This window comes from Trichomycterus rosablanca, chromosome 18 (genome assembly GCF_030014385.1).
Source record: "Trichomycterus rosablanca isolate fTriRos1 chromosome 18, fTriRos1.hap1, whole genome shotgun sequence".
In the NCBI taxonomy this organism is placed as follows: domain Eukaryota; kingdom Metazoa; phylum Chordata; class Actinopteri; order Siluriformes; family Trichomycteridae; genus Trichomycterus; species Trichomycterus rosablanca.
Window position 1 is genome coordinate 15,168,336 of NC_086005.1, and position 25,911 is coordinate 15,194,246.

Here is a 25,911-nt window from a genome sequence, read left to right on the forward strand (position 1 = left end):
AGCGGGCACTCAAGAGACATGGTAAGCCCTCTGAGGGAGAAATAACTGCATGTAATGTTGCAACAGCATTTTATACTGTCTGGTTGAACACCAGCATTAGCAGTGGAGGAATACATTCATAAAGGTTAAAGCTCCAGGAATCCTGGCTGGTACATAAGCTGTGAATGGCAGTTTTACATGTCAGGTGTGGCGTGTGCTAGCATGCGGTCCTTCTTGGCCCGCATGGGTGTAGCACGTGACAGAAAATGTGATAAATTTAAAAAAAAAATGACAAGGGGGATATTTAGCTTGCACACCAGCGTCGAGATTCTGAACTCCTCGGTTCGAAACTCGGCGCTGCCACCGGTCGGCTGGGCCAGGGCTCTAGAGTGCGACCAATTTGGTCGCACATGCGACCTAATTTCTCAATGGTGCGACTGAAAAAAATCTGAGGTTGCACCGGTGCGACCAGCCGTTCGAGGGGAAAAAAGAAGTGTCTGTGACTCTGAAAGTCTCCGGTGCAACAACACACACACATTAGGCCCATAATCTAATCATATCTATATGTCTATACCAATAAGAGATAGTGAAGGGCGGGACCAGCGTCATCAACGGTGGGCATTACACAGCGAAAGTTAAGAGTAGTAATATCATGGCGGAGTGTGTAGAATATGTGCGAGCATTTGTGCTGCTGTTACAGATGTTGGTTTTTATGTAAAAACATCAATCAAATATCGGTGATAAGAAGACGTGACATGTTTGTCTCAGTTGTTGTTTTCTTTAGTTCATTGACGTGAGAAGAGTTTTGCGCTTCGCTTACTCTCGACGTAAATAACCGATTTGCTCAGCGCTCGACTCGAGAGATAAAACATCATTAAAGTTCCACAACACAAACATCCATCTGTGTGAAATAACCATCAAATCCAGTCTAACAGCTCCACATGTATCTGTGTTTAGCTGGATTTACTTCACGTGTGGTGTTTATATTTCACGTTAAACGTTGTTCGTTCTGTCCGGGTCACTTTTACCACCTCATATCACACAGTTCATCTTTTTTTAAGGCACTTTAAAAATATCAGCGGCAAACTGACTCAAAATGTAATAATTTCATGTCATGTAGCCTATGTCAATAATATGCGTCTCGTTACTGCATTAACCATATGTAATATTTTTATCATTAAATGAGATGTTCAGTTTGAAGCCCTTAAAACACTTGCACTTTTAATTTAGATTTTCTTTTTATTTCATTTATCTTGAGTTTAAATTTCAGTTCAGTGAAGCACTTTAAACACCAACACTTTTTCAGTAAGTTACCTTTCTTGTAGAATTGTGCTTCAAATAAAGAACTTTATGTTGACCAGATTGTTAGTTAATCATTTACAAGTCAATATTGCCTATATGGACAGCGATTATAAAAAAAGTGAACCTGTAAAACTGAGGAGTTAAATGTGCTGCGGTCGAAAATTTGGGTGCACCTAACTTTTGTGCTGGTGCACCTAAGAAAAAAAGTTAGGCGCACCAGTGCAACCAGTTTAAAAAGTTAGTCTAGAGCCCTGTGGGCACCATCTAGCAGGCATAATTGGCAGTGCCTGAAGCAGACACTGATTGGCCACTGTGTCTGATAGGGGGTGGGATGACCAGACTATGTGGGTGGGGTCTTTAAACGCTGTGTAAAGGACCCAGATAGAGAGTGCATGGGTGAAAACAAGGGGTCTGCTAGGACCGCGCACGTGTCGGAGGAGGCGTGAGCAGCAACATACCCTCCTCGAATGCAGCGGAAGACAGATTGACTACACTAAATCGGGAGAAAATGGGAGAAAAATGCATAAATAAATAATTTTCATGTTTTACCACCACTCTCATCCTGATCAGGGTCGTGGTGGGTCCAGTTTTCCTGGAATCACTGGCCGCAATGCCACCAATTCATCACAGGGCTTTACACCTTTTAAAAGCAGACTCAACAGCTACCAATATTCTACCATGTTGTTTTGAATTCTAGGGTTATCCTCTTTCTTTCATTATTCTTTGATCCCACCGCAGTGCATTAGTTCCACTGGCAAAAAAACACTCCGAGCATTACCTTTACACCACCCTGTGCAATAGTAGGTACAGTGTTGTTGGGTTTAAAGAACTTATTCTAATCATCGAAGCCAAATAAATTAACCTGATCACAAAATCTGAGCATTCTGAGCAAAATTCCTCTCCTTATGAAATCCTGAGCCTTGTTATACAAAGTGTCAAATGAAAGTCAGAATTTGCCAATAAAAGGAAGAGTAAATCTGCCATGATACAGGTCTGATACCAGTTTTACATGAGCAATTCTACATTTCTACAGCTACGAAATGTATGTATACACATTTATACTCACATGATATGTACATACATACACACATCTAGTCACATGGTATATACTGTACATATATACACATACACACGTGTAGTCACATGCTGTATGTATGTGTATACATACACTGTTTATAACGCACACATGTATACTGGTATACATACACATATACACTGATCAGCCATAACATTAAAACCACCTCCTTGTTTCTACACTCACTGTCCATTATATCAGCTCCACTTACCATATAGGAGCATGTTGTAGTTCTACAATTACTGACTGTAGTCCATCTCTTTCTCTGCATGCTTTGTTAGCCCCCTTTCATGCTGTTCCTCAATGGTCAAGACCCCCACAGGACCACTACAGAGTAGGTATTATTTGGGTATTATTCTCAGCACTGCAGTGACACTGACATGGTGGTGGTGTGTTAGTGTGTGTTGTGCTGGTGGAGTTTTTAAACACCACACTGTCACTGCTGGACTGAGGATAGTCCACCAACCAAAAATATCCAGCCAACAGGGCCGCATGGGCAGTGTCCTGTGACCACTGATGAAGGTCTAGATGACCAACTCAAACAGCAGCAATAGATGAGCGATCATCTCTGACTTTACATCTGCAAGGTGGACCAACTAGGTAGGCGTGTCTGATAGAGTGGACAGTGAGTGGACACGGTATTTAAAAACTCCAGCAGCGCTGCTGTGTCTGATCCACTCATACAAGCACAACACACACTAACACACCACCACCATGTCATTGTCACTGCAGTGCTGAGAATGATCCACCACCTAAATAATACCTGCTCTGTGGGGGTCCTGATCATTGAAGAACAGCATGAAAGGGGGCTAACGAAGCATGCAGAGAAACAGATGGACTACAGTCAGTAATTGTAGAACTACAAAGTGCTTCTATATGGTAAGTGGAGCTGATAAAATGGACAGTGAGTGTAGAAACAAGGAGGTGGTTTTAATGTTATGGCTGATCAGTGTACACACATACATTTAAAGACTGTTAAATAACCGTTCTGTGCAACATTCTTACATTGATCCTGGCATCACACACGATTATTCTAATGGACGCATTATTGTATTTTTAATGTAATGTAATACCTTTATATAATTTACCTATTTAAGCATCTACAGGCTTGCTTCAAACAACATCTCACTGTACTTGTACAGTGACAATGAAGATATATCTTATTTTACAGTAGAGATAAGAACAATAGAGAATGGCATCTGTAATAAAACATCTAGTTTGGCATCCATGTTGATCTTACTCTAATAAGAAACGGCATCCTGCGCTTTAGTGTGATGGTTGCATGAATAAAATGGCTTCTCCATAAAATAACTACATTACTTTAGATATAACTTCATTAAATGAATGTCATTAACATACAGGTATCCTGTTATTACCTTAATCCAATGAGAAATGTGGACTACATGGTAATCTGTACAACACTAATTGCTCTGATCATGGGGGAAGCAGCCAACTGCCATAAAAATCGACTGACATAGAATTAGTGAACAATTGTCCATGGAAGACGAAAAAATGGATCAAAATGTGTCTAAATCCAAACATTTAGGTAAACAATTTGGTTATTTTATTATAATTTTGTTTTCTGTGCTATCATGTGAAGTGTCATAATTTTCTGCCTTGTATTCCCAAAAAAATCCCAATAAAAAACAAAATATTACAACAAAAGACTTGAAGGGCATTGCTAACATAGCTGCAATAACAAGACAATAATATTTATTTCTCATATGTTGACTATAATACATCTTCTGCTCACAAACCAGATTCTGGCTGCATTTCTGCATTCATTTCAGGTGCAACGCTGTGTGTAATTACCCCCTCATAACAAGCAGGATCCCTAAAAATTCTGCAGTCAAGCTGCAAGTATGTAAATGCCCTTCTTCCCCTTGATCCACAAAGACACAGCAGAGCTGCTACCGACACCCTTTGGCACACACCATAAGCCAGAATCTTCACAATTGATCAGGAAATTCATATAATCCTTGCAACAACAAAAAAATCATGAAAATGCACCACCACTGTAACACCTCTGCTTTGTTTGAGCACCAGGGTTGAACCATCAGCCCACCCGCAAGCACCATCTTGCCTCCTAAAGCTGACATATTTCTCTTCTGCCATCTAAAAGGTGATCCATTCTACATCAAATTTTACTTCAGCCTCTTCCTTTTTGCACTCTTTGGATAATTAAGCAAGAATCTGAGTACCCATCGCACATCCCCCACACCCATCTAGTCTGCCTCTCAACAAGCATCAAAACAAAAGAGCTTACAGAAACCGCCTCAGTATTCACACACCCACAGGCTGCTTCTCCTCTCGAGCAGCTGCTTCAAATCCCGATGAAAACCCGAAAGCACAAAGCAACGGCACGTTCGGTACAGATGGAAAAGCAGAAACCTACCCCATTGCGATAGCAGTGACAGCCTCCATCCCATCTACCCTTCAAGCTGCCTGCTTTTTTTTTTTTTTTTTTTTTTTTTTGCACGGCAGCATCCAGCAAGCCTGGTCACGTGGGCGTCGAGGGAGCCAATCGAACGGCTCGGCGGCCCATGCCCGGCGCTGCAGTGGTCGACGGCGACTGGCTCGTTTCCGAATTGCAGCTGCGTCCCCCGTCTCAATTAGAGCTCTTAAGGGATGGGGAGTGGAGTGTGAAGCGGGTTGCAGTTTGTGAGGGGGGTCGAAAGGGCATAGTGCCTAAAGGTCGCAGCATGAAGCAGGAAGATCAATAAGGCAAAGTCAAATTATGATCATATTACAGAGCGGGACAAATCAACACTAAAAGCAAGGGCTCAGCTCCCGCCCTGAAACCCTGTGGTGCGAAGCACTTTTAGCATTATTCTGCTGTCAAAACACGTAACCTTAGCAATGGAGCAGGGATGTTCCAGTCTTGTTTTTAATAAAGGGTGCAAATTTTGCCAAATTCATCAAACCGATATCCGACATACTTACAGCATCCCATTACAATATAACTATGGATGGCTTTAATTAAACAGTAAACAGAAAAAGTTGATGTTCAATTAGTGCTGTTGATACAAATGTCTTAAATTCAATTCCATCCGTTGACGCTTGATTCCAACTAGGAGCAAAGCTACAGTCTGTTGAGAGTGTGTAGTACTGGCTACAGTACCGGGTACAAACTAAATTTCAGCTCTGCTTATCAATTCCTAAATGTGATAACCCTTTATTAGTGTAAACACAGGATGCCTATCTTCAAGGACATTCATACATGTGTGCCAGGACTGTCTATGTCACTATGTCAGGCATCAACACGACAGTGTGCCCGAACTAGCATACATTGCTAACTTTAGTGCAATATGAACCATGGAGAGCGGTCAAAAGTGTAACAAAATGACAACAAGGCTGATGTCAAAAAAGATGTATTCAACTGTTGAGTTTAATACATCTTTAACATACTCTCTGTTTTATGTATTGATTTTGCTTGGTTCCAGACAGCTGTGTGCTGTATACACTTTTAGTTTTCTTAGAGATGACTAGTATGTTAACTGGTTAATTTGCACTAGGAGGAGGTCCTCGCAATCCTACGGCAATTCAGTTAGCAATCGGTTAGTCAAAATGTTCAAGATGTTCAAGAAGTCTTAAGCAGCAAAAAAAAACTACTTGGGTAACTGAGTTTGGAAAACTCCCAACCAGTTCTGAGGGCCGTGTCAAAACACAGTCCATGAAATTAAGCACAATTTCCCAAGAATTTAGTGGGGCTCTATTTATTGTTATAAAAGTTTAAATCAAAAGTTTATTTACTTTAATGTTTAGTTAACACTAAAAGAGTAAAGATATTTTTGGTATCTAAATATTTGACATTTTTTTAATACTTTGGAATCAAAACAAGGAATTCGAAAAGAACAAAAATCATAATCAGAATTGCAAAAATACAAACGATACCCAACCCTAGTACAAAGTGCCCATTTGAACCACACTCTTACCGACCCTTAGTGTGCATGCACCAACTGTGTATAGCTGCATTTTGAGTTCTAGTTTTTTAAGCATTTAAATATTAAACAACTGAACTGTAACACCACAACATTACAAACAGAACCTTTTTTATGTCACTATGGAGTCTCAATGCATGTTGAACTCTCAGGTAAAACACTGCTTATTGTCTTATAATAACCACGCTAATGCAGCAGGAAAAGCAGTAACATACCTTCTGCATGTTTATTAATTATGATTAGCATGTTTAGTTAGTGCTTGTAATGAACTGGTCGTTACTGACTCTACTTAAATCTACATTCTGGATGCTGAACTGGTTCAGCTCATAGTGTTTATGTTAATCTTGCTGTTCTACATTACCACTACATTCTCTGTGATGCTGTATTGTAATCAATAAAGCATGAACCTTTAGGTTACTCGTTTGTAACTCAAATTGTTGTACATTGTAATGGGTTGCTATAAGCTTGCCGGTTATCGGTTAACTGTCACCTAATGATGGCTGGTAACCAAGTTTCATATCAGCAGGTTTTTTTGCTTTATTAAATACAACACAGTGTAACAATGAATGTGGGAGAAATGAAGAACAGTAAGATAAATTGGAAAACCTAAAGCAGAACCAGTTCAGTATCCAGAAAGTCAGTTGTTTTTCATTTTTTCCAATTTTCCTCCCAATCTAGTTGCATCCAATTACACGATTGCATTATGCTTCCTCTCTACTGATGTTGATCTCCATCCTGATTGAGGAGAGTCGTGACTAACACATACCCCTGCATCTTTTCACCTGATCAACGCATTATCCTTCATCCCTGTGCAGGTGCCATCAATCAGCCAGCAGAGGTCCTAATTGCATCAGTTATGAGGTCCCGCCCAGCACCCCCCTTAAACAACAGCCAATCATTGTGCTCAGCCTGCCGGATGGTGCAAACTTTTTTTTTTTTTTTTTTGTATTTGATTCATGTAACATTATTGTAACATTATTGCTTAAGTACGTTTTTAATAACCATATTAATATAAACAAATCACTTAGTCAAAACACACAAACTTTTTTATATTTACCAATAAACAAAGGGCCTGTTTAGGCATTGGCTTTGATGCAGGTGAAAGTGCAACTAAACTTATATTTCAAAGAAAACATCTCCAATTTATAGACATGTTTACTGCGTTGCAGTCATTGTTGCTAACGCTGGTGTAATCAGTTAAGTTAAAAAAGTAATAATTTTACATAAAACCTTTGTTATTAAATAAATGAAACTATTTTATACAATATGTTGTCTTACCCTGGTTTTCTTTGAGTAATTTAATTCTGATTAATGATCTTAAGTTACTCAGTGTTTCTTCTTTCGGAAGCTTCCATATTAGGGGTCATCACAGCGGATCATTCCGGGACGTATACATGACTTGGAACACTTTTTATACCGACCCTCCTATTTTTATTCCGACCCTCCTATTTTTATTCAGGCTTGGAACTGGCACAGAAATCGCACTGACAAATACACCATCCAATGGGTAGCCTGTTTTGGCCATCCACATTAGACACTAGCCCATCATGTCTGTGCAGACACTTGACCAGCCAATGGTACCAATATAGTACCAGAGATTTGAACCCTAGAACTTAGCAGCGTTAACCCAGTTATGTCAAATCTAAATACACTGATCAGCCTTAACATTAAAACCACCTCCTTGATTCTACACTCACTGTCCATTTTATCAGCTCCACTTACTGTATAGAAGCACTCTGTAGTTCTACAATTACTGACTGTAGTCCATCTGTTTCTCTACATATCTTTTTAGCCTGCTTTCACCCTGTTCTTCAATGGTCAGGACCCCCACAGGACCACCACAGAGCAGGTATTATTTGGGTGGTGGATCATTATCAGCCCTGCAGTTACAATGACATGGTGGTGGTGTGTTAGTGTGTGCTGTGCTGATATTAGTAGTTCAGACCCCTAAATATTCCATGCACAGTTAAAAACTATTATAAAAAGTATTAGCTCATTTTCTTTTGTAGATGTGTGTAAATACCAACCTATTTAAAGTCTGCAAAATGTTTGTACCATGCAACACTTATTTTACTATAGCAGAATTAGACATTCTGAATAAGTCTTTGTCACTATTAAATAATGCACAATAAACCGTACGGATATTTAAAACTAAGGATGTGAAAGGAAAGCCTGGAAGGAAGAGGCTGTACTGGGCATTTTCCTTTTCATGTTAATTAGGTCTAAGGATCTGAAAGACTTGAAAATGAACATTGGCAAAGACTCTTACTCAAGTCCTCTCTTAGATTCTCGACAAAGAGCTGAAGTGTGGGAAAATGGTCTGTGGTGAACAATTTACAAAGCATTAGTGCATTTGTAAAATGCTGTTAAAGACAGGTTGGTTGAAAATTAAGTGTTCTATGCTCGTTTGCTCATTATTTTGGCGATTTTGCAAAAAATAAAATAAAAATCACTGCACGTTAGGCATGGCATTAGAGTTATGCAATTAAGCCAGAGTTTGGAAGGACTGTGTCTATGTGAAAACCATACTGCAGTGATCAGAATCAGAATCTTTATTATTCACCAAGTACCAGATGTACAAGGAATTTCTTTTGGTGCAGGTGTCAACATACATAAAAAGTTAAATAATAAAAAGGGACAGTATATTTAAATTAAGGCTGGACGATATGGCTAAAATTTATATCACGATATAACTCCTAATTTCGGTCGATACGATATAATTCCGATATCGATATGTATAACACAAATGTCAGAAAAACTGCCAAAAACACCAAAATTGGATGGCTGTACCTGCAAACCTCTTTTCTGGCAAGAAATACAAGCTGAATACACGACTGAATTAGTCCTTCCTCTCTTATCAGCTATTTCATCTGCTTCTTTTTTAACTGTGGACAGTGGCAAAGCCAGACAATTTTCATAGGGGTGGGCAGACTGAGACCATTGCTCACACAGGGGTGGCACAGAAACTGTCTGATACCTTATTTTTTTATGTGGCTAGTGGCTGTTGATCCAGTAATATTTTGGTCACTCACTCGTTTACCTATACAGGCAGTGAGTACCATGTAGAATTACATCAAGCCTAGCATAATAAGCTTTTTATATAAAAATATACAAAACTAAAATATAGCCTATAACCTTAATATAATTTCAAAGATATTCCTTTGCAATACTTGATCATTTGATTGCAAACTTGTGTGTACTGATGAGACTCATTTGAACCCCAGAACATGCTAGTGTGAATGCATGGAAAACAAATTTTAATTTTCTTTTAAGAATATGATACATTCTGACCAACACTATTAAGCCAAATCAGCACTGAAATTTGACTTTACCTTTAACAGCCTTCTACAATGTTGGGGCTTCTTAAAACTGAATATTTTCTTTTCAATAGAAGTGTTATTTAAATGCTATTAAATTGTTAATTAAACTGAAAAAAACCCGCGCCCAATTAGGAGGAAAACAGCCCAATCTGGCAACAGTGGAACGCGAATATCCCGTTGGTGCCTTTATTCGTAGCGCGCCACAACTAATAAGAAGTAATATTAATAACTGGTATTAGAACTCAGTAGTAGTACTTCTTCTGTAATTGTGTTGGTGGTTGACATTTATGTTGAGTGTATTACTGCACTGTTTTGGTGGAGAACTACATGCTTGAGGTGCGCTGTTGAATACTGCGTCCCTGTGGGAACACCTGCGAGCAGAAATGCTTCCGCAAAAAAGTAACACCGGCAAAGCGGCCACCCCCCGGCTCCGCCCCTGACTGTGGATGCTTGTTTACTCACAGCTGTTGAACTCATTTAGCCGCTAATATCCACCGTGTTGTAGCGTGGTGTAATCAGAGCGGTAACTCTGGCTTCGTGCCTGTGGCGTACGTCATCACGCACTGACGTAATGCATATCGATCGAATTTGTTTAAAAATCATATCACCGTTATTGAAACATTTTCTATAGCGATATATATCGATATCGAATTATTGTCCAGCACTAATTTAAATGTATAATAAACAAACAATATAGCAGCAGTATGAACAGTACAACATCAGGCAAAGCGATACAATTTTGTGCAATAGAGATTCACAAGTAGGTAAGGTGCATATGTGCATTAACTGTATAAGGGTAATATATAATGTATAAGATAAAGTGGTCCTTCAAACAAGCTCCCATCAAACAGTAAATAATATATGAAATATGTAAAATAATGATACATCAGTCAGAATCTTTGCTGCATCTAACAATAAGGTGTTAGAAAAACACCATAATTAGACACACAGTCCTTGAATAGAAGGCATGACAACTCATTCAACAAAACACACAGAACATACCTGACTAAAAGCAAAGGACACAAACATAGCATTGGCGATCAAGCTTCATTAAATTACCAGTCAGCAATGCAGCAGGTGAAAAGTTCCACTTCTGAACAGTGTCAGTGGGATTTTCATTCTGTTAGAACCAGAAGATTGCATGTGCAGAGGTGTTATGTAAAACCTTTGGAATATAAACTAGGCTGGCATGTGAGGATCTAAAAACACGACTTAGAATAGACTGAAAGTTGATCTGTAATTTCCTCTGGTGCTGGTCCATTGAAAGCCTAAGGTGTAAGGTGATAGCTCATGAGTCAGTTATGGATTAAGTCTTAGGCTTTTATCAAGTACATTTTTATTGTGTTCCTGTTTCAATACAAGCATACTGTGATAAAAGATGAAGAAACAGGTGAAATATCGGCCTCCAGACCACTGGTGTGACAAAGCAGCCAACACACTCAACTGCATAAGAATTTAACACTATAAGAGCCAAGAGTGAGTTTTAAACATTACTTTAATTAAACTTTCCAGCAACGTATAACAAGCTAAGAATTCTCACAAAGAACCACACTATGCAGCAGCTAAAAGTAATACAATCATCATTCTGAAATGTACTCCAGCAAACAACAATGAGAGCCTATATCTCCAAACAAGAAATAACTTGTGAGACAGTGATAAATGTCCCCCGACATGGCTCACCTAAGTGCATCACAGGCTCATCCGTAAAGTCACAAAATAATCCTGATTAGCATTGAAAGTACTGCATGTTTCAAATACATCATATGATGTTAACTTTTATAACCCCTCCATTAGAATTAGACTGGGTGAAACTGGTATTCATGGGAGACCAAGTGCAAAACCACTGCTAACCAAAACACATACAGGCTTGTGCTATATTTGCCAAAAAACAACGAGGTGACCCCAAGCCTTTCAGGAAAGTGTTTTATAAATGAAGTCAAAATGGACCTTTCAAGAAAAAAAGGGTCCTGTTATTATGGTCCTGTTATATTTGGCAAAAAGTTAAAGCATTCTACACTTAAATTATCCATTAAAAGCTGGAAAACTAAAAGCTGTTGGCTTTTGTGAATGAAACAATGAAACATTTTGACTTCTCCCTGTATTTTTAGGGGTCGCCACAGTGGATCATTCATCTGCATATTTCATTTGGCATAGTTTTATATATATATATATGCGTTTTTCTCCCATTTTCCCCCAATTTAGCGTACTCAATTTTGTCTTCCGCTGCTGGGGATCCCCGATTTTTTGCAGTTGAGGAGGGTATATTGCTGCTCACGTCTCCTCCGACCTGCACACAGCCCTTAACGGAACCCTTTTCCACCTATGCATTCTGCACAGGCGTCTCTATCCGCCAATCAGGATCCTTACACAGCGTTTGAAGACCGCGCCCCGCGCCCACATATTCCGGTCATCCCTCCCTGCAGGCACTGCCAATTATGCCCGCTAGATGGGCCCAGCCGACCAGTGGCAATGCCGAGTTTCGAACCCGAGGAGTTCAGAATCTCTGCGCTGGTGTGCTAGCGGAATTTCCCGCTGCGCCACCTGGGCGCCAGGCATAGTTTTTTTTTTAGAACAGATACCCTTCCTGATGCAATCTTCTTATTTATGTGGGTTTGGGACCAGCACTGAGGATGCACTGTTGCGTGCCCCACCATGTCTACGTTCACACAATGTCTTGCACCTTTAGTATTTATGTACCCAGTGCAGGATTCGAATGCCTGGAACACCTAGAATTACTCGTGTAGCCTAATTATACAGTCAGCTTTAACAGTGAAACTTGTGCAATGCATAAAATCATACAGACAGGAGTCAAGAGTTTCAGCTAATGTTCAAATTAACCATTAAAATATGGATAAAATGAGTTCTAAAACGACTATCCAGAAAAGTTAAACACGATGGAACAAAAAACACTCTTTGCAACTGTGGAAAGCAGAATAGAACCTCAATAGATGTGAAAACACAACTCCAAACCTTATGGTGGATGGGCAGCAGACCACATCTGGTTTTACTCTAGTCAGCCGCTGACAGAAATTGAATGCTACAGTGGGTACAGGCTCACACAAACTTGACAGTTAAAGATTGGAATAAAACAGTATCTAATTTAATCTTGATTTCTGCAGCAAATTGCAAATAACAGGGTCAAAATCAGGAATGCAAAGCATACATTTATGAACCCTGCCTTGTCAGCTGCTGCTGGTGCACTGTGAGTAAATTTTTGGTACAAATGAGTCCCCTTAATATTATGCAAGCCTTGTTTGATGCTGGCATATTGTCGCTGACCATGTGCATCCCTGTTATCCACATTATAATGGCTTTTTCCAGAATAATAATGCACCATATTCCAAAGCACAAGTTTCCCTGAACATGATGATAAGTTTAGTGTACTGACCTCCCTATTCACCAAGTTTATACACAACAGAGCACTTTGGGATGTGGAGAACAGGGGATCTGAAGCATGGCTGTGCAGCTGGTATATTTGGCAATAACAGATGGAACAATTATGACAAGATCGAATCATACATAATGCTAAAAGAAAGTTAATTTAATATTATATGGAACCCAATTGAGGCTGAGATGATTGAGGCTGTTCTAGGACTGAGTCAAACCAAAACTGGCAAGGTGTTTCTAATAAAGTGGCTGCAATCCAATCCAATGTAGATCAGCTATATCTATTAACCTACATCCTATATAGTACAGTTATATCGCATTAATTACGTGGTTTGGGATACAGCCCTGGTAAACAAATAAGTTCGGGGAAACAGTTTCAAAGAATATAAAGGAATGCAACTTTACCTAAATACAAATACTAAAGGATAAAAATCATTGTAATTTAGCTTAAACACCATTACGAACACAGTACAGAATTAAAAGTAAATTATAATTGACAATGTGTTGTTTACAATGTTAGCACACCGTAACATTAAAATCTTACCTGTACAAACATTCGTCCACTTTCGTCAAACTGTGCGACTTTAACGTTCCGTGCTGAAATTATCCAGTAAAACCATTATGTTACCCTTTTAAAATCAAGCCCTCGTTAATTAAACAGTAAAAACACCTCCGCGCGTCCCCAAACAAACTTTTTTCTTTTGTGTCTGAATTCTATAAGAGCGTTTAATCCACCGCTAGCGCCATATTGTACGACAACAGACTTCCTGCGCATGCGCACTCGGGCTATGCGCTAAACACTGCCAACTAGTGGTGAATAAATAGAAGTACTACAGCGTTCACGGTGAAGGTTCGAAGTTTGGCTCTAGTGGTTATGTGGGTGGGTTTACCTCTTTTACACTGAAGATAAATTAGCCAGTATTTTATTAGTATTTTAAATAAGGTGAAAGAGTCTTCAGACACCATCAGACAGAAATGTTGAAAACTGATAACAGCTGTTTATGGGAAGACTGAGGTCATTCTTGCACATGGTGTAATTACTTGGGTTTGAGGACGTAGGAGAAAATTGGACATGGGGGCATCTGATAGAAAGGTGTCAGAATACACAGTGCATCACAGTTTGTTGCGTATGGGGCTGCATAGCCGCACACCAGTCAGGGTGCCCATGCTGACCCCTGTCCACCGCCGAAAGCGCCAACAATGGGCACGTGAGCATCGGAAATGGACCACGGAGCAGCGGAAGAAGGTGGCCTGGTCTGATGAATCACGTTTTCTTTTACATCACATGGATGGCCGGGTGCGTGTGCGTCGCTCACCTGGGGAACACATGGCACCAGGATGCACTATGTAAATAAAGGCAAGCCGGCGGAGGCAGTGTGATGCTTTGGGCAATGTTCTGCTGGGAAACCCTTGGGTCCTGCTACTTTGACACGTACCACCTACCTATGCATTGTTGCAGACCATGTACACCCTTTCATGGAAACAGTATTTCCTGATGGCTGTGGCCTCTTCCAGCAGGATAATGCGCCCTGCCACAAAGCAAAAAGTGGTTCAGGAATGGTTTGAGGAGCACAACAACCAGTTTGAGGTGTTGACTTGGCCTCCAAATTCCCCAGATCTCAATCCATCTGTGGGATGTGCTGGACAAAGAAGTCTGATCCATGGAGGCCCCACCTCGCAATTTACAGGAGTTAAAGGATCTGCTGCTAACATCTTGGTGCCAGATACCACAGCCCACCTTCAGGGTTCTAGTGGAGTCCATGCCTCGACGGGTCAGGTCTGTTTTGGCAGCATAAAGTGGTCATAATGTTATGCTTTATCGGTGTATAGATACATACATTGCACCTTTATTTGAAAACAGTCTGAATGGTCCTTTCTGTCTTTGGCATGAAGAACTCGACGTCCATTTTTCCAAAAATAAGTTGAAATGTGGACTCATCTGACAACATCACCCTTTTAATATCTTTCAACAGGATAAGACATTAAAGCTTCCAACTTGCAAAATATCATTAAGAAATAATATGAAAGGCAGAGCAATCTTAAGACAGTGTTACACTGTGCTATAATAGGGCAGCTTTTGCTGTTGCAGCCAAAATTGCTTATCATAAAATATTTTCTTTGGTTGTGAGGGTGTTGGTCTTGGAATGCACAATGTAACATGCTCACTTGGAGTCAGTTTAGTTCTGCTGTGACCAAAGACAGCCAGTGATAGTTCTGGCAGTGTTAGAATCTTAGAGATCTAAAATCCTACACTGTCACTTCTCCTGTCAGCAAAGTCCTTCAAGAAGAATGGCAGAGGACACAATACTCACGTTTGAAATATTTGACTTCTTATATTGTTTAATCAAGCAATTTGAACAAGCAATAAATTAAAATGCAAGCATAAGATAAGATAAGTTAAGATAGCCTTTTATTATCCCACGGGGATAATGTGCTACAGCAGCTTTCAAAAATATAAAAATACAAAGTGTTTACACATATGTACACATATATTAAAAAGTAGAAAAGTAAGAATATGTAAAAATGACAAAAATATTACTTTTAAAAAAAGTTAAGCAAATATTGCACAGTTATTAGTATTGCACAAAGTACAAAGTGCAGCAGGTATTGCACATATTTAAAAAAGTTATTGCACTTGAAAGCAGATTAAAACCATATGAATTATTGTGATGGAGATGATTGTCTGCGTTTGGGGCGGTGCTGGTTATATCACCTGACAGCAGAAGGAGGAAAGGAACTGCGGTATCTCTCCTTTGAGCAACACGGGTGAAGAAGCCTGTTGTAAAAGGAGCTGCCCAGTGCTGCCACAGTCTCATGCAGTGAGTGAGCGGTGTTCTCCATTAAAGATGAAAGCTTGGCCATCATCCTTCTCTCCCCAACTACCTGCACTGGGTCCATGGTGCAGCCCAGGACAGAACTCGCCTTTCTAAACAGTTTGTCCAGTTTCTTCCTGTCTGCTATTGTAATGCTGCTGCTCCATGGAAAATGACTAATGCCACCACTCATAGAAAGAGCTGAGAAGGGCCCCTGTATTCCAAAAGACCGGAGCCTCCTCAACAAATGGAGTCTGCTCTGGCCTTTCTTGTACAAGGCCTGTGTATTATCCGACCAGTCCAGTTTATTGTTAAGGTGAACACCCAGGTACCTATAGGTGTTGACGACCTCAATATTCCGTCCCTGGATGCCCACCGGTTTCAGTAGATGTGTCTTAGTCCTGCGAAAGTCCACCACCAGCTCTTTTGTCTTACTAGTGTTGATCTCGAGGTAATTCTGTCCACACCATTCCACAAAGTTCCTGGTGAGTTCCCTATACTCTCTGTCGTCTCCATCCAGAATGTAGCCAACAACAGCAGAGTCATCGGAGAACTTCTGTAGGTGGCAGGTTGCTGTATTGTAGGTGTCTGCCGTGTAGAGGGTGTTAAAGACATAGATGAAAGTTAAACTGACACAGGAGTGGTGGTAGATGAAAGTTAAACCGACACATGAGTGGGGGTACCCCTTCTTCTGCAGCATTGCTTGAGAAAAAAAAATGTTCTGCATGTTCTCCACTTTTGTGGAGACCTTGTCACAAAAGTCACTGTTTGAGAAATGCAAAACTACATATTGAGAAGAGAGGCATTTTGGAAACGAGTGCTGAGGAACGATGAGGTAAAAATTTTACTCTGTCCACAATAACAAGGAACATCTTAGAACTGAGAGGATTCAGAAAGGAAGAGTGGGTGAAAATTCCCAGAACAAGAATAGAAAGACTTCTTGCTGGCTACAAAAAGCTTTACAAGCTGTGATATCTGCCAAAGGAAGCAGTGACAGTGGGGTTTTTACCCCTTTACGTTTACAGCATTTAGCAGATACCTTTATTCAAAGCAACTTACCATTGTGATCATATACAATGCCAAGTGAGGACTAAGGCCATGATCAAGGGACAGGATCAGAATTAATAAAGCAGCACATTAATTGCTGTGCCACCACTGCCCACAAATAAGAAAAAAAATATTCACTAGTTTCAATGCTTGTCAAATCTAATAAACTGTTTATTAACACTTGTAGAAAATGCAGTTTAAACTAATTTGCTGCAGTAATTGTCTTTATTTCCTTTCACTTGGAAAAATCAACAAAACAACTGGATTGCAAAACAATCTACGTTCTAATTTTAATACTAATTCATTTATTTTATTTTCTGAGCCAATTAATACTGGTCAGGCTCGCAGCAGACCAGGTTCCACTCTAAAAACACCGGGCGCAAGACAGAAATACCCTGGACAGAGTGCCAATCGCAGGGCTTTGGCCACCCCATGCCTCTTCAGACATAGCCTGTGACTGTGTGGACGCCCGCCTGCTGAAATTCGAACCTCAGCACAATAGAGGCTGAGGGTGGCAGATGCCAACAGACTCAACAAATTGATCCGCAAGGCCGGTGATTTTGTGGGTGTGGAGCTGGACTCTCTGACGGCAGTGTCGGAGAAGGGGATGCTGTCTAAGCTGCAGGTCATTATGAATAATGGCTCCCACCCACTCTATGACACAGTGATGAGACACAGGAGCATGAGTGCAAGACTCATTCTACCAAAATGCACCACAGAGCGCCACAGGAAGTCTTTTCTACCTGTGGCCATCAAACTCTATAATTCCTCCCTTAATGTGTGACACTATGGATCATCTGTGCAATATTTGTTATTCATATGTGCAATAATAATAATAATAATAATAATGTAAGTATTTTAATTATGTGTAAAATAACTTTTTAACTTTCTATTTGCAAATTCTTCTTCTTCTTTTTTCTTGTTTTAAATTATTAGAGTGTTTATTCTACTACATAAATGGGTACTACTGTAAGAACTGCAATTTCCCTCTGGGATCAATAAAGTATTTCTGATTTTGATTCTGTTTATTCTGATTCTATTTACATTTTGCTTTCCGAGTGATTTTTTTAAAATAATGAAAATAATATTTTGGTTGAGTTGTTATGTGTGCAATATAAGGGCAGTTGTAGCCTAGCGGTTAAGGTACTGGACTAGTAATCAAAAGGTCACTGGTTCGAGGCCCCCCATGGCTATGTTGCTGATGTTGGGCCTTTGAGCAAAGGCCCTTAACCCTCAATTGCTTAGACAACATACTGTCACAGTACTGTAAGTCGCTTTGGATAAAGACGTCTGCTAAATGCCGTAAATATGATATTTTAAATAACAAGTTAAAATAAATAGTGCACATGACGCACTTGTTTCTCCGATAGATGGCATTACAGTTGTGCTTTTTAAACCAGCTGTGTCCTAATACTATTGCAAAGGGAGTGAGGGCGGAGTCCCAGAACAATTGTCTTGGGATATGGGCTGACTCTAAAATTGATTCACAGCGTACATCAGTGTACACTAAGTAGGGAGCAAATGTGGTTATTGTTATGCCCTAGATAGTGAGCTTGTCTAGTTAGAAGCGATGATTTGGAATTGAGCCTGAGCTATGGCGCTCCCTAGCAACGGAGCGCTCGAGGAGTGAATTTACGGAGCCTTTAGTTGCAGTGCGGCGTGAAACATTTCTGAGGTAAAATATTTATGTATATGACAACGAAAAATAACGGTTTCAAATAATAAAAAATAGAAAAACAAGGCAGGAGAAAAGCAAGAAGACTTTTGGAAATATTAGCAAATTAATATTTAGCGAATATTCACCTGCTTACTGGTTATGTACAGGTCTCGTCGGGCTCGTCAGGCGTCTGTGAAAGTGTTTCGCTCGAGCCGTCAAGGAAAGATGCCGAGACGATGCTAAATGTTAACATTGTTGTCATGACGGAGGAATAAAACTACACAGCTTTTCTACAAATATTAAAAAATATATAGTTTTTCATTTAGTAACCACAGAAAAAGTTAAAAGAGCAAAGTACTGCTCGCCTGCTACCACCAACGTTATGTTATGAGACCAAATTCTCCTGCCAGCGGAAAGTAATGCCAGGACACATTATTTTTTATGGACATTTAAAGCATTGAAAAGTCAACAAAACGTGTTGAGTAGTAAATATGAGCTGTTTCTGCGCCACGCAAGAGGAGTTTTACTGCGAGGTGCTGCTTTTGGACGAGACAAAGCTCATCTTAACCACCCATCAACAGGGCATTAAGGTAAGACGTGTTTGGTTTATAATAGTGGCATGTATGCAAAAGCTACTGCGCATGCTCGCTATTTGTAGCCTGGTGACCTTAATTGTAATAATACAGTTCTACTGTTTATCATAATCTTAAATAATAATTAAATGATCAGTTGTCAGATGGCAAAATTAAATTATTAAATTATTAATTCTAAAGGATGCTCCAGAGTCCACCACGACTCCAGAGTCCAATAGTGATGTTTCATTCAATTTGACAATAGCCAGTTAAATGTCACTAAATTCTTCAACAGGTAATAATCATGGGACTCACCTAGCCTGATTATCAATCCTGACCATAAATGAATCAATGAACAGTTTTACTCATAAATTAATGAAATGAACAGTTAGATTTGTACCATAACACTTGGAGGTGCATAGCCTGTAGTGTCACTGATAGGAAATTTTAATGGTGATCAGTTGCAGTATGAAAGGTGAATGTATTAATTTTGTGTCTGTGAGAAAGCAGGACTTTTATTACTGCTATCCACCAGAAACCTCTTATGTTTTTCTGTAGTTTTAGTAGATCATTACCAGATGCGCTTTCTCACTTACACACACCATCAAGGTATACTGGTTACTCACCTTAAATTGTTAATGTGAGCTGACCATGTAAGCTGTTTTGCAGCTCACTCACTTGAACGTGCCATATTAAAAAGGATGTTATGATAGATGTACAATATCACAGTTCTAGCTTATCACAGTATAAAACCATTAATTTCAGTAACAAAGGCTGTAGTTTGTATTCACTTTAATTCTTATTTTATTCTCTTTTTAATTCCATAATATTAAAATATTATACATACATATAAATACAAAATATATATAAAATATTATTTACATTTTAAATACTTTTCTTACATGTGTGCAGTTCTTGGCAAACAAAAGGATATACATTGTAAGCCGAAGAGTCAGAAAAAAAAAATTATATAATAATATAATATTACTATCACTACAACAACGACTACTACTACTAGTAGTAGTGAGTTATTTTTTTTAATTATTAGTAGTAGTACAATAATAACAATATAATAATAATAACAGTAATAATAATAACAACAAGTACAAATAATAAAGTTAAAATAAAATAAAAGTACATAAATATGACCATAGTACTTATGTCATTAGTAATGACTATGAAGGAAAGAAAGGCAACGTTTTGATTCTAAAGGTTATTGATTAAATCTTGTGTTCAATGAGTCTAAATCCGTTTGTCTGCAGTTTTGTTTCATGTCTGATAAACACCTCATCTAAATTTAAATGATGTGCATAAAGTCTGCAGTTAAACTGATTGTTAGTTAATCCCAGTTATTTATTTATTTATTTTTAATAATCACTTTATTCCGATTCAGGCTGTGGTGGGTTTTCCAGGTGCCACTTGAAAACATTGGGCACAAGTCAGGAACACATCCCAAATCTGTTCCCAAGAACAGATCCCAAATGAATTCGTCTTGTGCGGGTCAAAAGAAGCGGTAGATACCGAACATATGTCAGCCCTTCTTGGTCATTCTGCAGCAGTAGAGGCGAAATCCGATTGGGTAATTGGATACGACTAGATTAAGGGGAAAATGGGGTGGAAATTGCATAAACATGAAATACAAAACAAAATCTAAATAGTCACTTTGCGTGGTTCACTGTTTTAATTTGACTCAGGTGGCGCAGCGGTAAAAAACGCTAGCACACCAGAGCTGACATTTTGAACTCGTCGGTTTGAAACTCAGCTCTGCCTAGGGCTGCACGATATTGGAAAAAACTGACATTGCGATTTTTTCCCCCCCTGCGATATATATTGCGATATTAAAAAAATGCAGGAATTTTCACCACATTATTAATAATATTAATAATTTATGTATCTTACTCTAAATAAGGGGCTCATCTGTGAAAAAGGGTGGTGCCTACAAGGGATACAAAAGATTATGACAAGCTACATCTTTGTACTCGGTTGAAACTGAGCATTAAACTAAGAAAGCTTCAATATCTCTTCTCTCACAGAAAAATAAACATGGCTGACGGTGCGGACAAAGTTATTTTCAGACGTAAATAAATAATTATTGATTTTTAACGAGTGTTTTTATTAGCAAGTTTGGGCTTGTCAGCAAATGTAACCGTTTTCTGTACACGAATCGAGATGTTATATTGACATGTTAGCGCTGTGACTAGGGTTGCCAACCGTCCCGTAAAATACGGAATTGTTCCGTATTTGAAAACTAAATGTCTTTGTTCCGTATTTTTATCAATGGAAGAGAAATGCTGCAGATTAGAGCTGGGCGGTTCCTGAATCAACCGGGTTAATGATTCGAATCTTTGTACTGAATCGGGAATCACGAGTCCAAAATCTCAATGAACCCGGATCCTATGAGTCCTCTGACTGGCTGCTGCTCAGTACACAAGGCGAGTGAGCCGTCATTGAAAATGGGAACGTGTGAATTTTCGTTTTGTGTCAAGCAGCAAAAAAGTTGTAGCATGACATATTTGATATAATTTGCATTAAGAAACATCGCACGTCCTGCGATGTGACTATCGCGCATGCACACATCGCGATGACGATGCTGAAACGAAATATCGTGCAGCCCTAGCTCTGCCATCGGGCTTGTTGTTCATACAGGGTGGGAAGCCGGATAGGGACCTCAAAACTAATGCAATTACTACCTCTGCTGGCTGATTGATGGCACCTAAACAGAGTGGGGGAATAATGCCTTGATCAGGGTGTGGCTGTCCGTACACAAAGCTGATCCACATATGAACTCGCCTTTTGCAGGTGAAAAGTCGGCTACTGCACACTTGTCGGAGGGGGCGTGTGTCAGTCTCGCTCTCCTCAATGAGTAGTGGAGATCAGCATCAGTAGAGAGACAGCGTAATGCAATTGGGTAATTGGATATGACTAGATTGGGAGGAAAATTGGGGAAAAAGAATTGTTATTTTTATTTGTTTATTTATCAGTATCATAAGAAAAATTTAATATAAGCATAATCCCAGATTGATGGATTACTAGTAAAAAATAAGATGCATCTAAGATTTTTTTTACCATTAATTAAGAAGTAGTGCATACTCAAATCCTTACTCCAAGCAATTAGGTATTTAGACATCTATTGTGTTACAGGGGGTGGTTGCCTAATCCATATACATAATTTATTAATAACACACAAATGAACAGTATATTACTCACTTTCACCAGCCCTTTGCAGACCCTGGACCAATAAAAGCTTGTCTTTGTGTCTTTTTTTGTTATCCATCTAGACACTCACTCATTCACCAACACTCACACACTACACGTGCACACTACACAAAGAATCTATTGAGTTTGCCCACAGGGTGTGTGGGATTTAGTGTATGGAACAGAACAGTTAACATGCTTCTTCTGCCACAACAGAAAGACCAGAAAGTTAGCTTTGTTTTTTCTGGACACTACCCTGTTGACATTTGGTAATTTTTAACAAAACCAAATTATTTTTGACTCATTTTTGACTCAGGGTAAAGGTAACTCCCTGCTGCTACTTGAAACATTTATTCTCTGTTTTTTTTCTAACACAGTGACCTTTGGACAGGCAAAAATATTTCCCTGCATTTTATGCCCCAGGAAATGTGTGTTCTGTATACTAAGTAACCTGTAGACAAGTCAGAAGCTAACCTTTAAAAACCAGTAGTAGTATTTTGTTTCTTTTACACTTACATTGTCAATATCAAAATGTTAGTACCAATCACTTAATTTATTGACCTTTATATACAGGTGGGTCTCAAATTAAAGGAAATATCTATATAAATCAAACATGCTTCCAGACAGTGTGCTGCACGACACAATTAGGAAATTAAAATTCTACCATGCTTTGGCAAGTATACACATGCTGAGCAGGCCCAATTAAATCCCCACCCTCATCCACAATGATTGGTTAGTAAAGATGTGTGACTAGGTGTGCTCGGAGCTTTTAACTGAGCAGCTCAGCTGACAAGGTCGGTCTGTGCAAGAGCACATTGGAAGCAGATACAATGTCCCAAACTGTTAATACTGTTTTAAATGCAAAAAATAGTGGCATATTAGTATTTAATAGTGTCACTATATTAGAATACTAGGTCAAGTGATTGGGCGGCACAGTGGCTCAGTGGGTAGCACTGTCGCCTCACAGCAAGAAAGTCCTGGGTTCGATCCCCAGGTGGGGCGGTCCGGGTCCTTTCTGTGTGGAGTTTGCATGTTCTCCCCGTGTCTGCATGGGTTTCCTCTGGGAGCTCCGGTTTCCTCCCACAGTCCAAAGACATGCAAGTGAGGTGAATTGGAGATACAAAATTGTCTATGACTGTGTTTGACATTAAAACTTGTGAACTGATGAATCTTCTGTAATGAATAACTACTGTTTCTGTCATGAATGTAACCAAAGTGTGTAAAACATGAGGTTAAATTCCTAATAAATGAATAAATAATGTAGTGATTTGAGACAAAGCCTATGGTTGGGGACTCCCTCACTTCTTCACTAGCTGGACAAAGAGAATGTGTGTTGGCTGCAAAGAACCAATGGTTCTGACGAACACTGAAAGCTGAGAGCTCACATTTATTAAGGAAGATATCCCAGCTTTAAAGCATCTTTTGACTATGTATGTAATGCACTGCATTGTTGTTGTGGGCTCAGCACATCTTATTACCATATATGGTATATGAATCTTACTTACCATATATGTTTTATGACTTAATGAATATTGCAATGAATCTAAATCACTCATCCAGTCACACCACACCCATTGACCAGTTGGTAAGGGAGTAAGGTTGGGGAGGGTGCCAATATTAGATTTGGGAGTGGGCCTGGTGCCCAACACACCCTGGTGCTGTCTCAGCACAAAGGCGGAGGAATCCCTTTATTGTTTAGGTTTGATGAGAGAGAACAGATTTGCTTTGACTGGACATGTGGACGGTCCTAGTGTTGTGGTTTGGGGACCATAGACACATGTTTAATGGGATTTTTATTAGGACAAGTCATCGTGTGTTTTAATCAGTTACCAGTATGCTCTAAATCTGCAGCCAATATGGTAATTAGTGGCTAGTGAGTCAAAACACTGGATGCACTGTTAGCTGCACTTTTAATATATCTCATAACAACTTGTTCACCCGGACAGACCAGCTGATTCCTGGTTTTGGCCCTGCTGTTTTTAATGCTGTGTTGTGTTGAGCTGGCTGGTCATGGATCTTTATTCTCAATTGCTGGTTTCCTCTCTGGTCACAACTGTGAAATTGCATCTAGAGCTGGACTGTGGGCATTGTAATGCTAGTAGTGCAGTACAGACATCCCAAGTTGCAAAAACTCATTTCAGGGAGGTACCCCCGGACCCGGACCTCGACCCCGACCCCCCAAGCCCAAAAAAAAAAAAAAAAAGCTAAAAAACCTCTCGCACACACCAAAGGATATGGGTGATAACAGAACTTTTAGGAGCTGCTAACTGAACTACTAAGCTAACTGTTCGCGTCACAAACACATTAATGTGTACTACATAGTGCACTAGATTGTATATTAGAAAATAATTTATGTTCCTTACTTGCTAGTGCACTAGATAGTGTACTAGATAATAGACTTATGTTTCTTACATAATGCTTTAGGAGCGTATTAGTTAACAGATTTACGTTCCCTACATAGTGCACTAAATTGTATATCAGATAACGGATTTATGTTACCTACACAGTGCGCTAGATTGTATATCAGATAACGGATTTAATACGCGATCGGGAATAAAGTCTGTGTCGCCTGTGTGTGTGTGTGTGTGCTCTTGGCCACTCGTTCTAGATTCCGGGAGATTTTATCTGACTTGCGGGCATCAGGGAGCCGCTATGTATATGTGGGAGACTCCTGGAACTAGTGTTTATGACTTATGTTGAAACTTTTATTATAATATTTAAAAACTATTGTATATACCTAGTCCTAGTGCAGATGTTGCTGTATGGATTTAAATTATTTTCTTATTGTTTCAAATACATGTTACTTTTACTTATAAATGATAAATATGCTGTTGCTGTCTACTTAAAACAAAACCCTGGGTAAGCATACCTGGCCCTTCTACTGAAAATGGTGTGCATATCGGCTGTCACCCTTTCCAAATGACATGCTAAGAATTGACAATAGTTTGCAATATTTTAAATCACAGCATTGTGCCTGTTGAATAGCTTGACTAATTATTAGCGTATGTTCACAAGACCTCTTGTGGCATTCCTGTGACAGTTTGGCCTAAAGGGATGCACCTGACTGGCTATGAGGCTTAGCTGACCTGTGGCATACAAACACTGTTTAACGTTTATTAATCCCTTGTTACTGACTGTCGCACAATAAACCTATCATCACTGATGTTAAAAAGGTTATTAGTGCTGGCTTTCCTTTCTGCGTTTCATAAGACAAGGCTTCAAACAAAACACAAATATTTCCTAAGATATAAAGTAGATTTGTGTTATAGCGTGTAGTGTGATTTAGTGCCTGGTTTTATGGCCCAGTCAGAGACAGGTACAGGCATTCTACAGGCCTGCACTTGGAAAGACGTGATGTTTTTTTTTTTTTTTTTTGCCAGTGCCAGGAAATACGTCCTTCCCACACAACATGCTCTACTTTCAGCAAAGATACACACCACTATACACATCAAAGGTAAAAATGCTCAACGAGCATATGCAACCTAGACAGTGACAAACAGAACACAGCAGCAACAACAACAACAACAAAAGTAATAATGCTGAAGTTTATACAACAGTTAGTTCCGACCTTACAATCTGATTGGTTGAGAATCGTTTTAACCGTGCTGATATTTGTAATAACA

At 39.4% G+C, this 25,911-nt stretch overlaps 2 protein-coding genes across 4 annotated transcripts in view; one reads left to right on the forward strand and one right to left on the reverse strand.

The window, feature by feature from the left end:
* apc (APC regulator of WNT signaling pathway) overlaps positions 1-13,630 on the reverse strand; it is a 56,430-nt gene extending 42,800 nt beyond the window's left edge. For 2 of the 3 annotated variants that reach the window (XM_063014838.1, XM_063014836.1), the window contains exon 1: positions 4,752-5,044. The gene's annotated coding sequence lies outside the window, so the exon portion shown is untranslated. Of the gene's footprint in view, positions 1-4,751; positions 5,045-13,548 lie in introns of those variants that run through there. The other variant, XM_063014837.1, reaches the window with a different exon arrangement.
* Positions 13,631-18,638: 5,008 nt separating this feature from the next.
* epb41l4a (erythrocyte membrane protein band 4.1 like 4A) overlaps positions 18,639-25,911 on the forward strand; it is a 74,437-nt gene continuing 67,164 nt past the window's right edge. Inside the window, exon 1 of the mRNA XM_063013990.1 lies at positions 18,639-19,111. Within this exon, the coding sequence (XP_062870060.1) occupies positions 19,013-19,111 (99 nt within the window). The 5' untranslated portion in view covers positions 18,639-19,012. The remainder of the gene's footprint in view (positions 19,112-25,911) is intronic.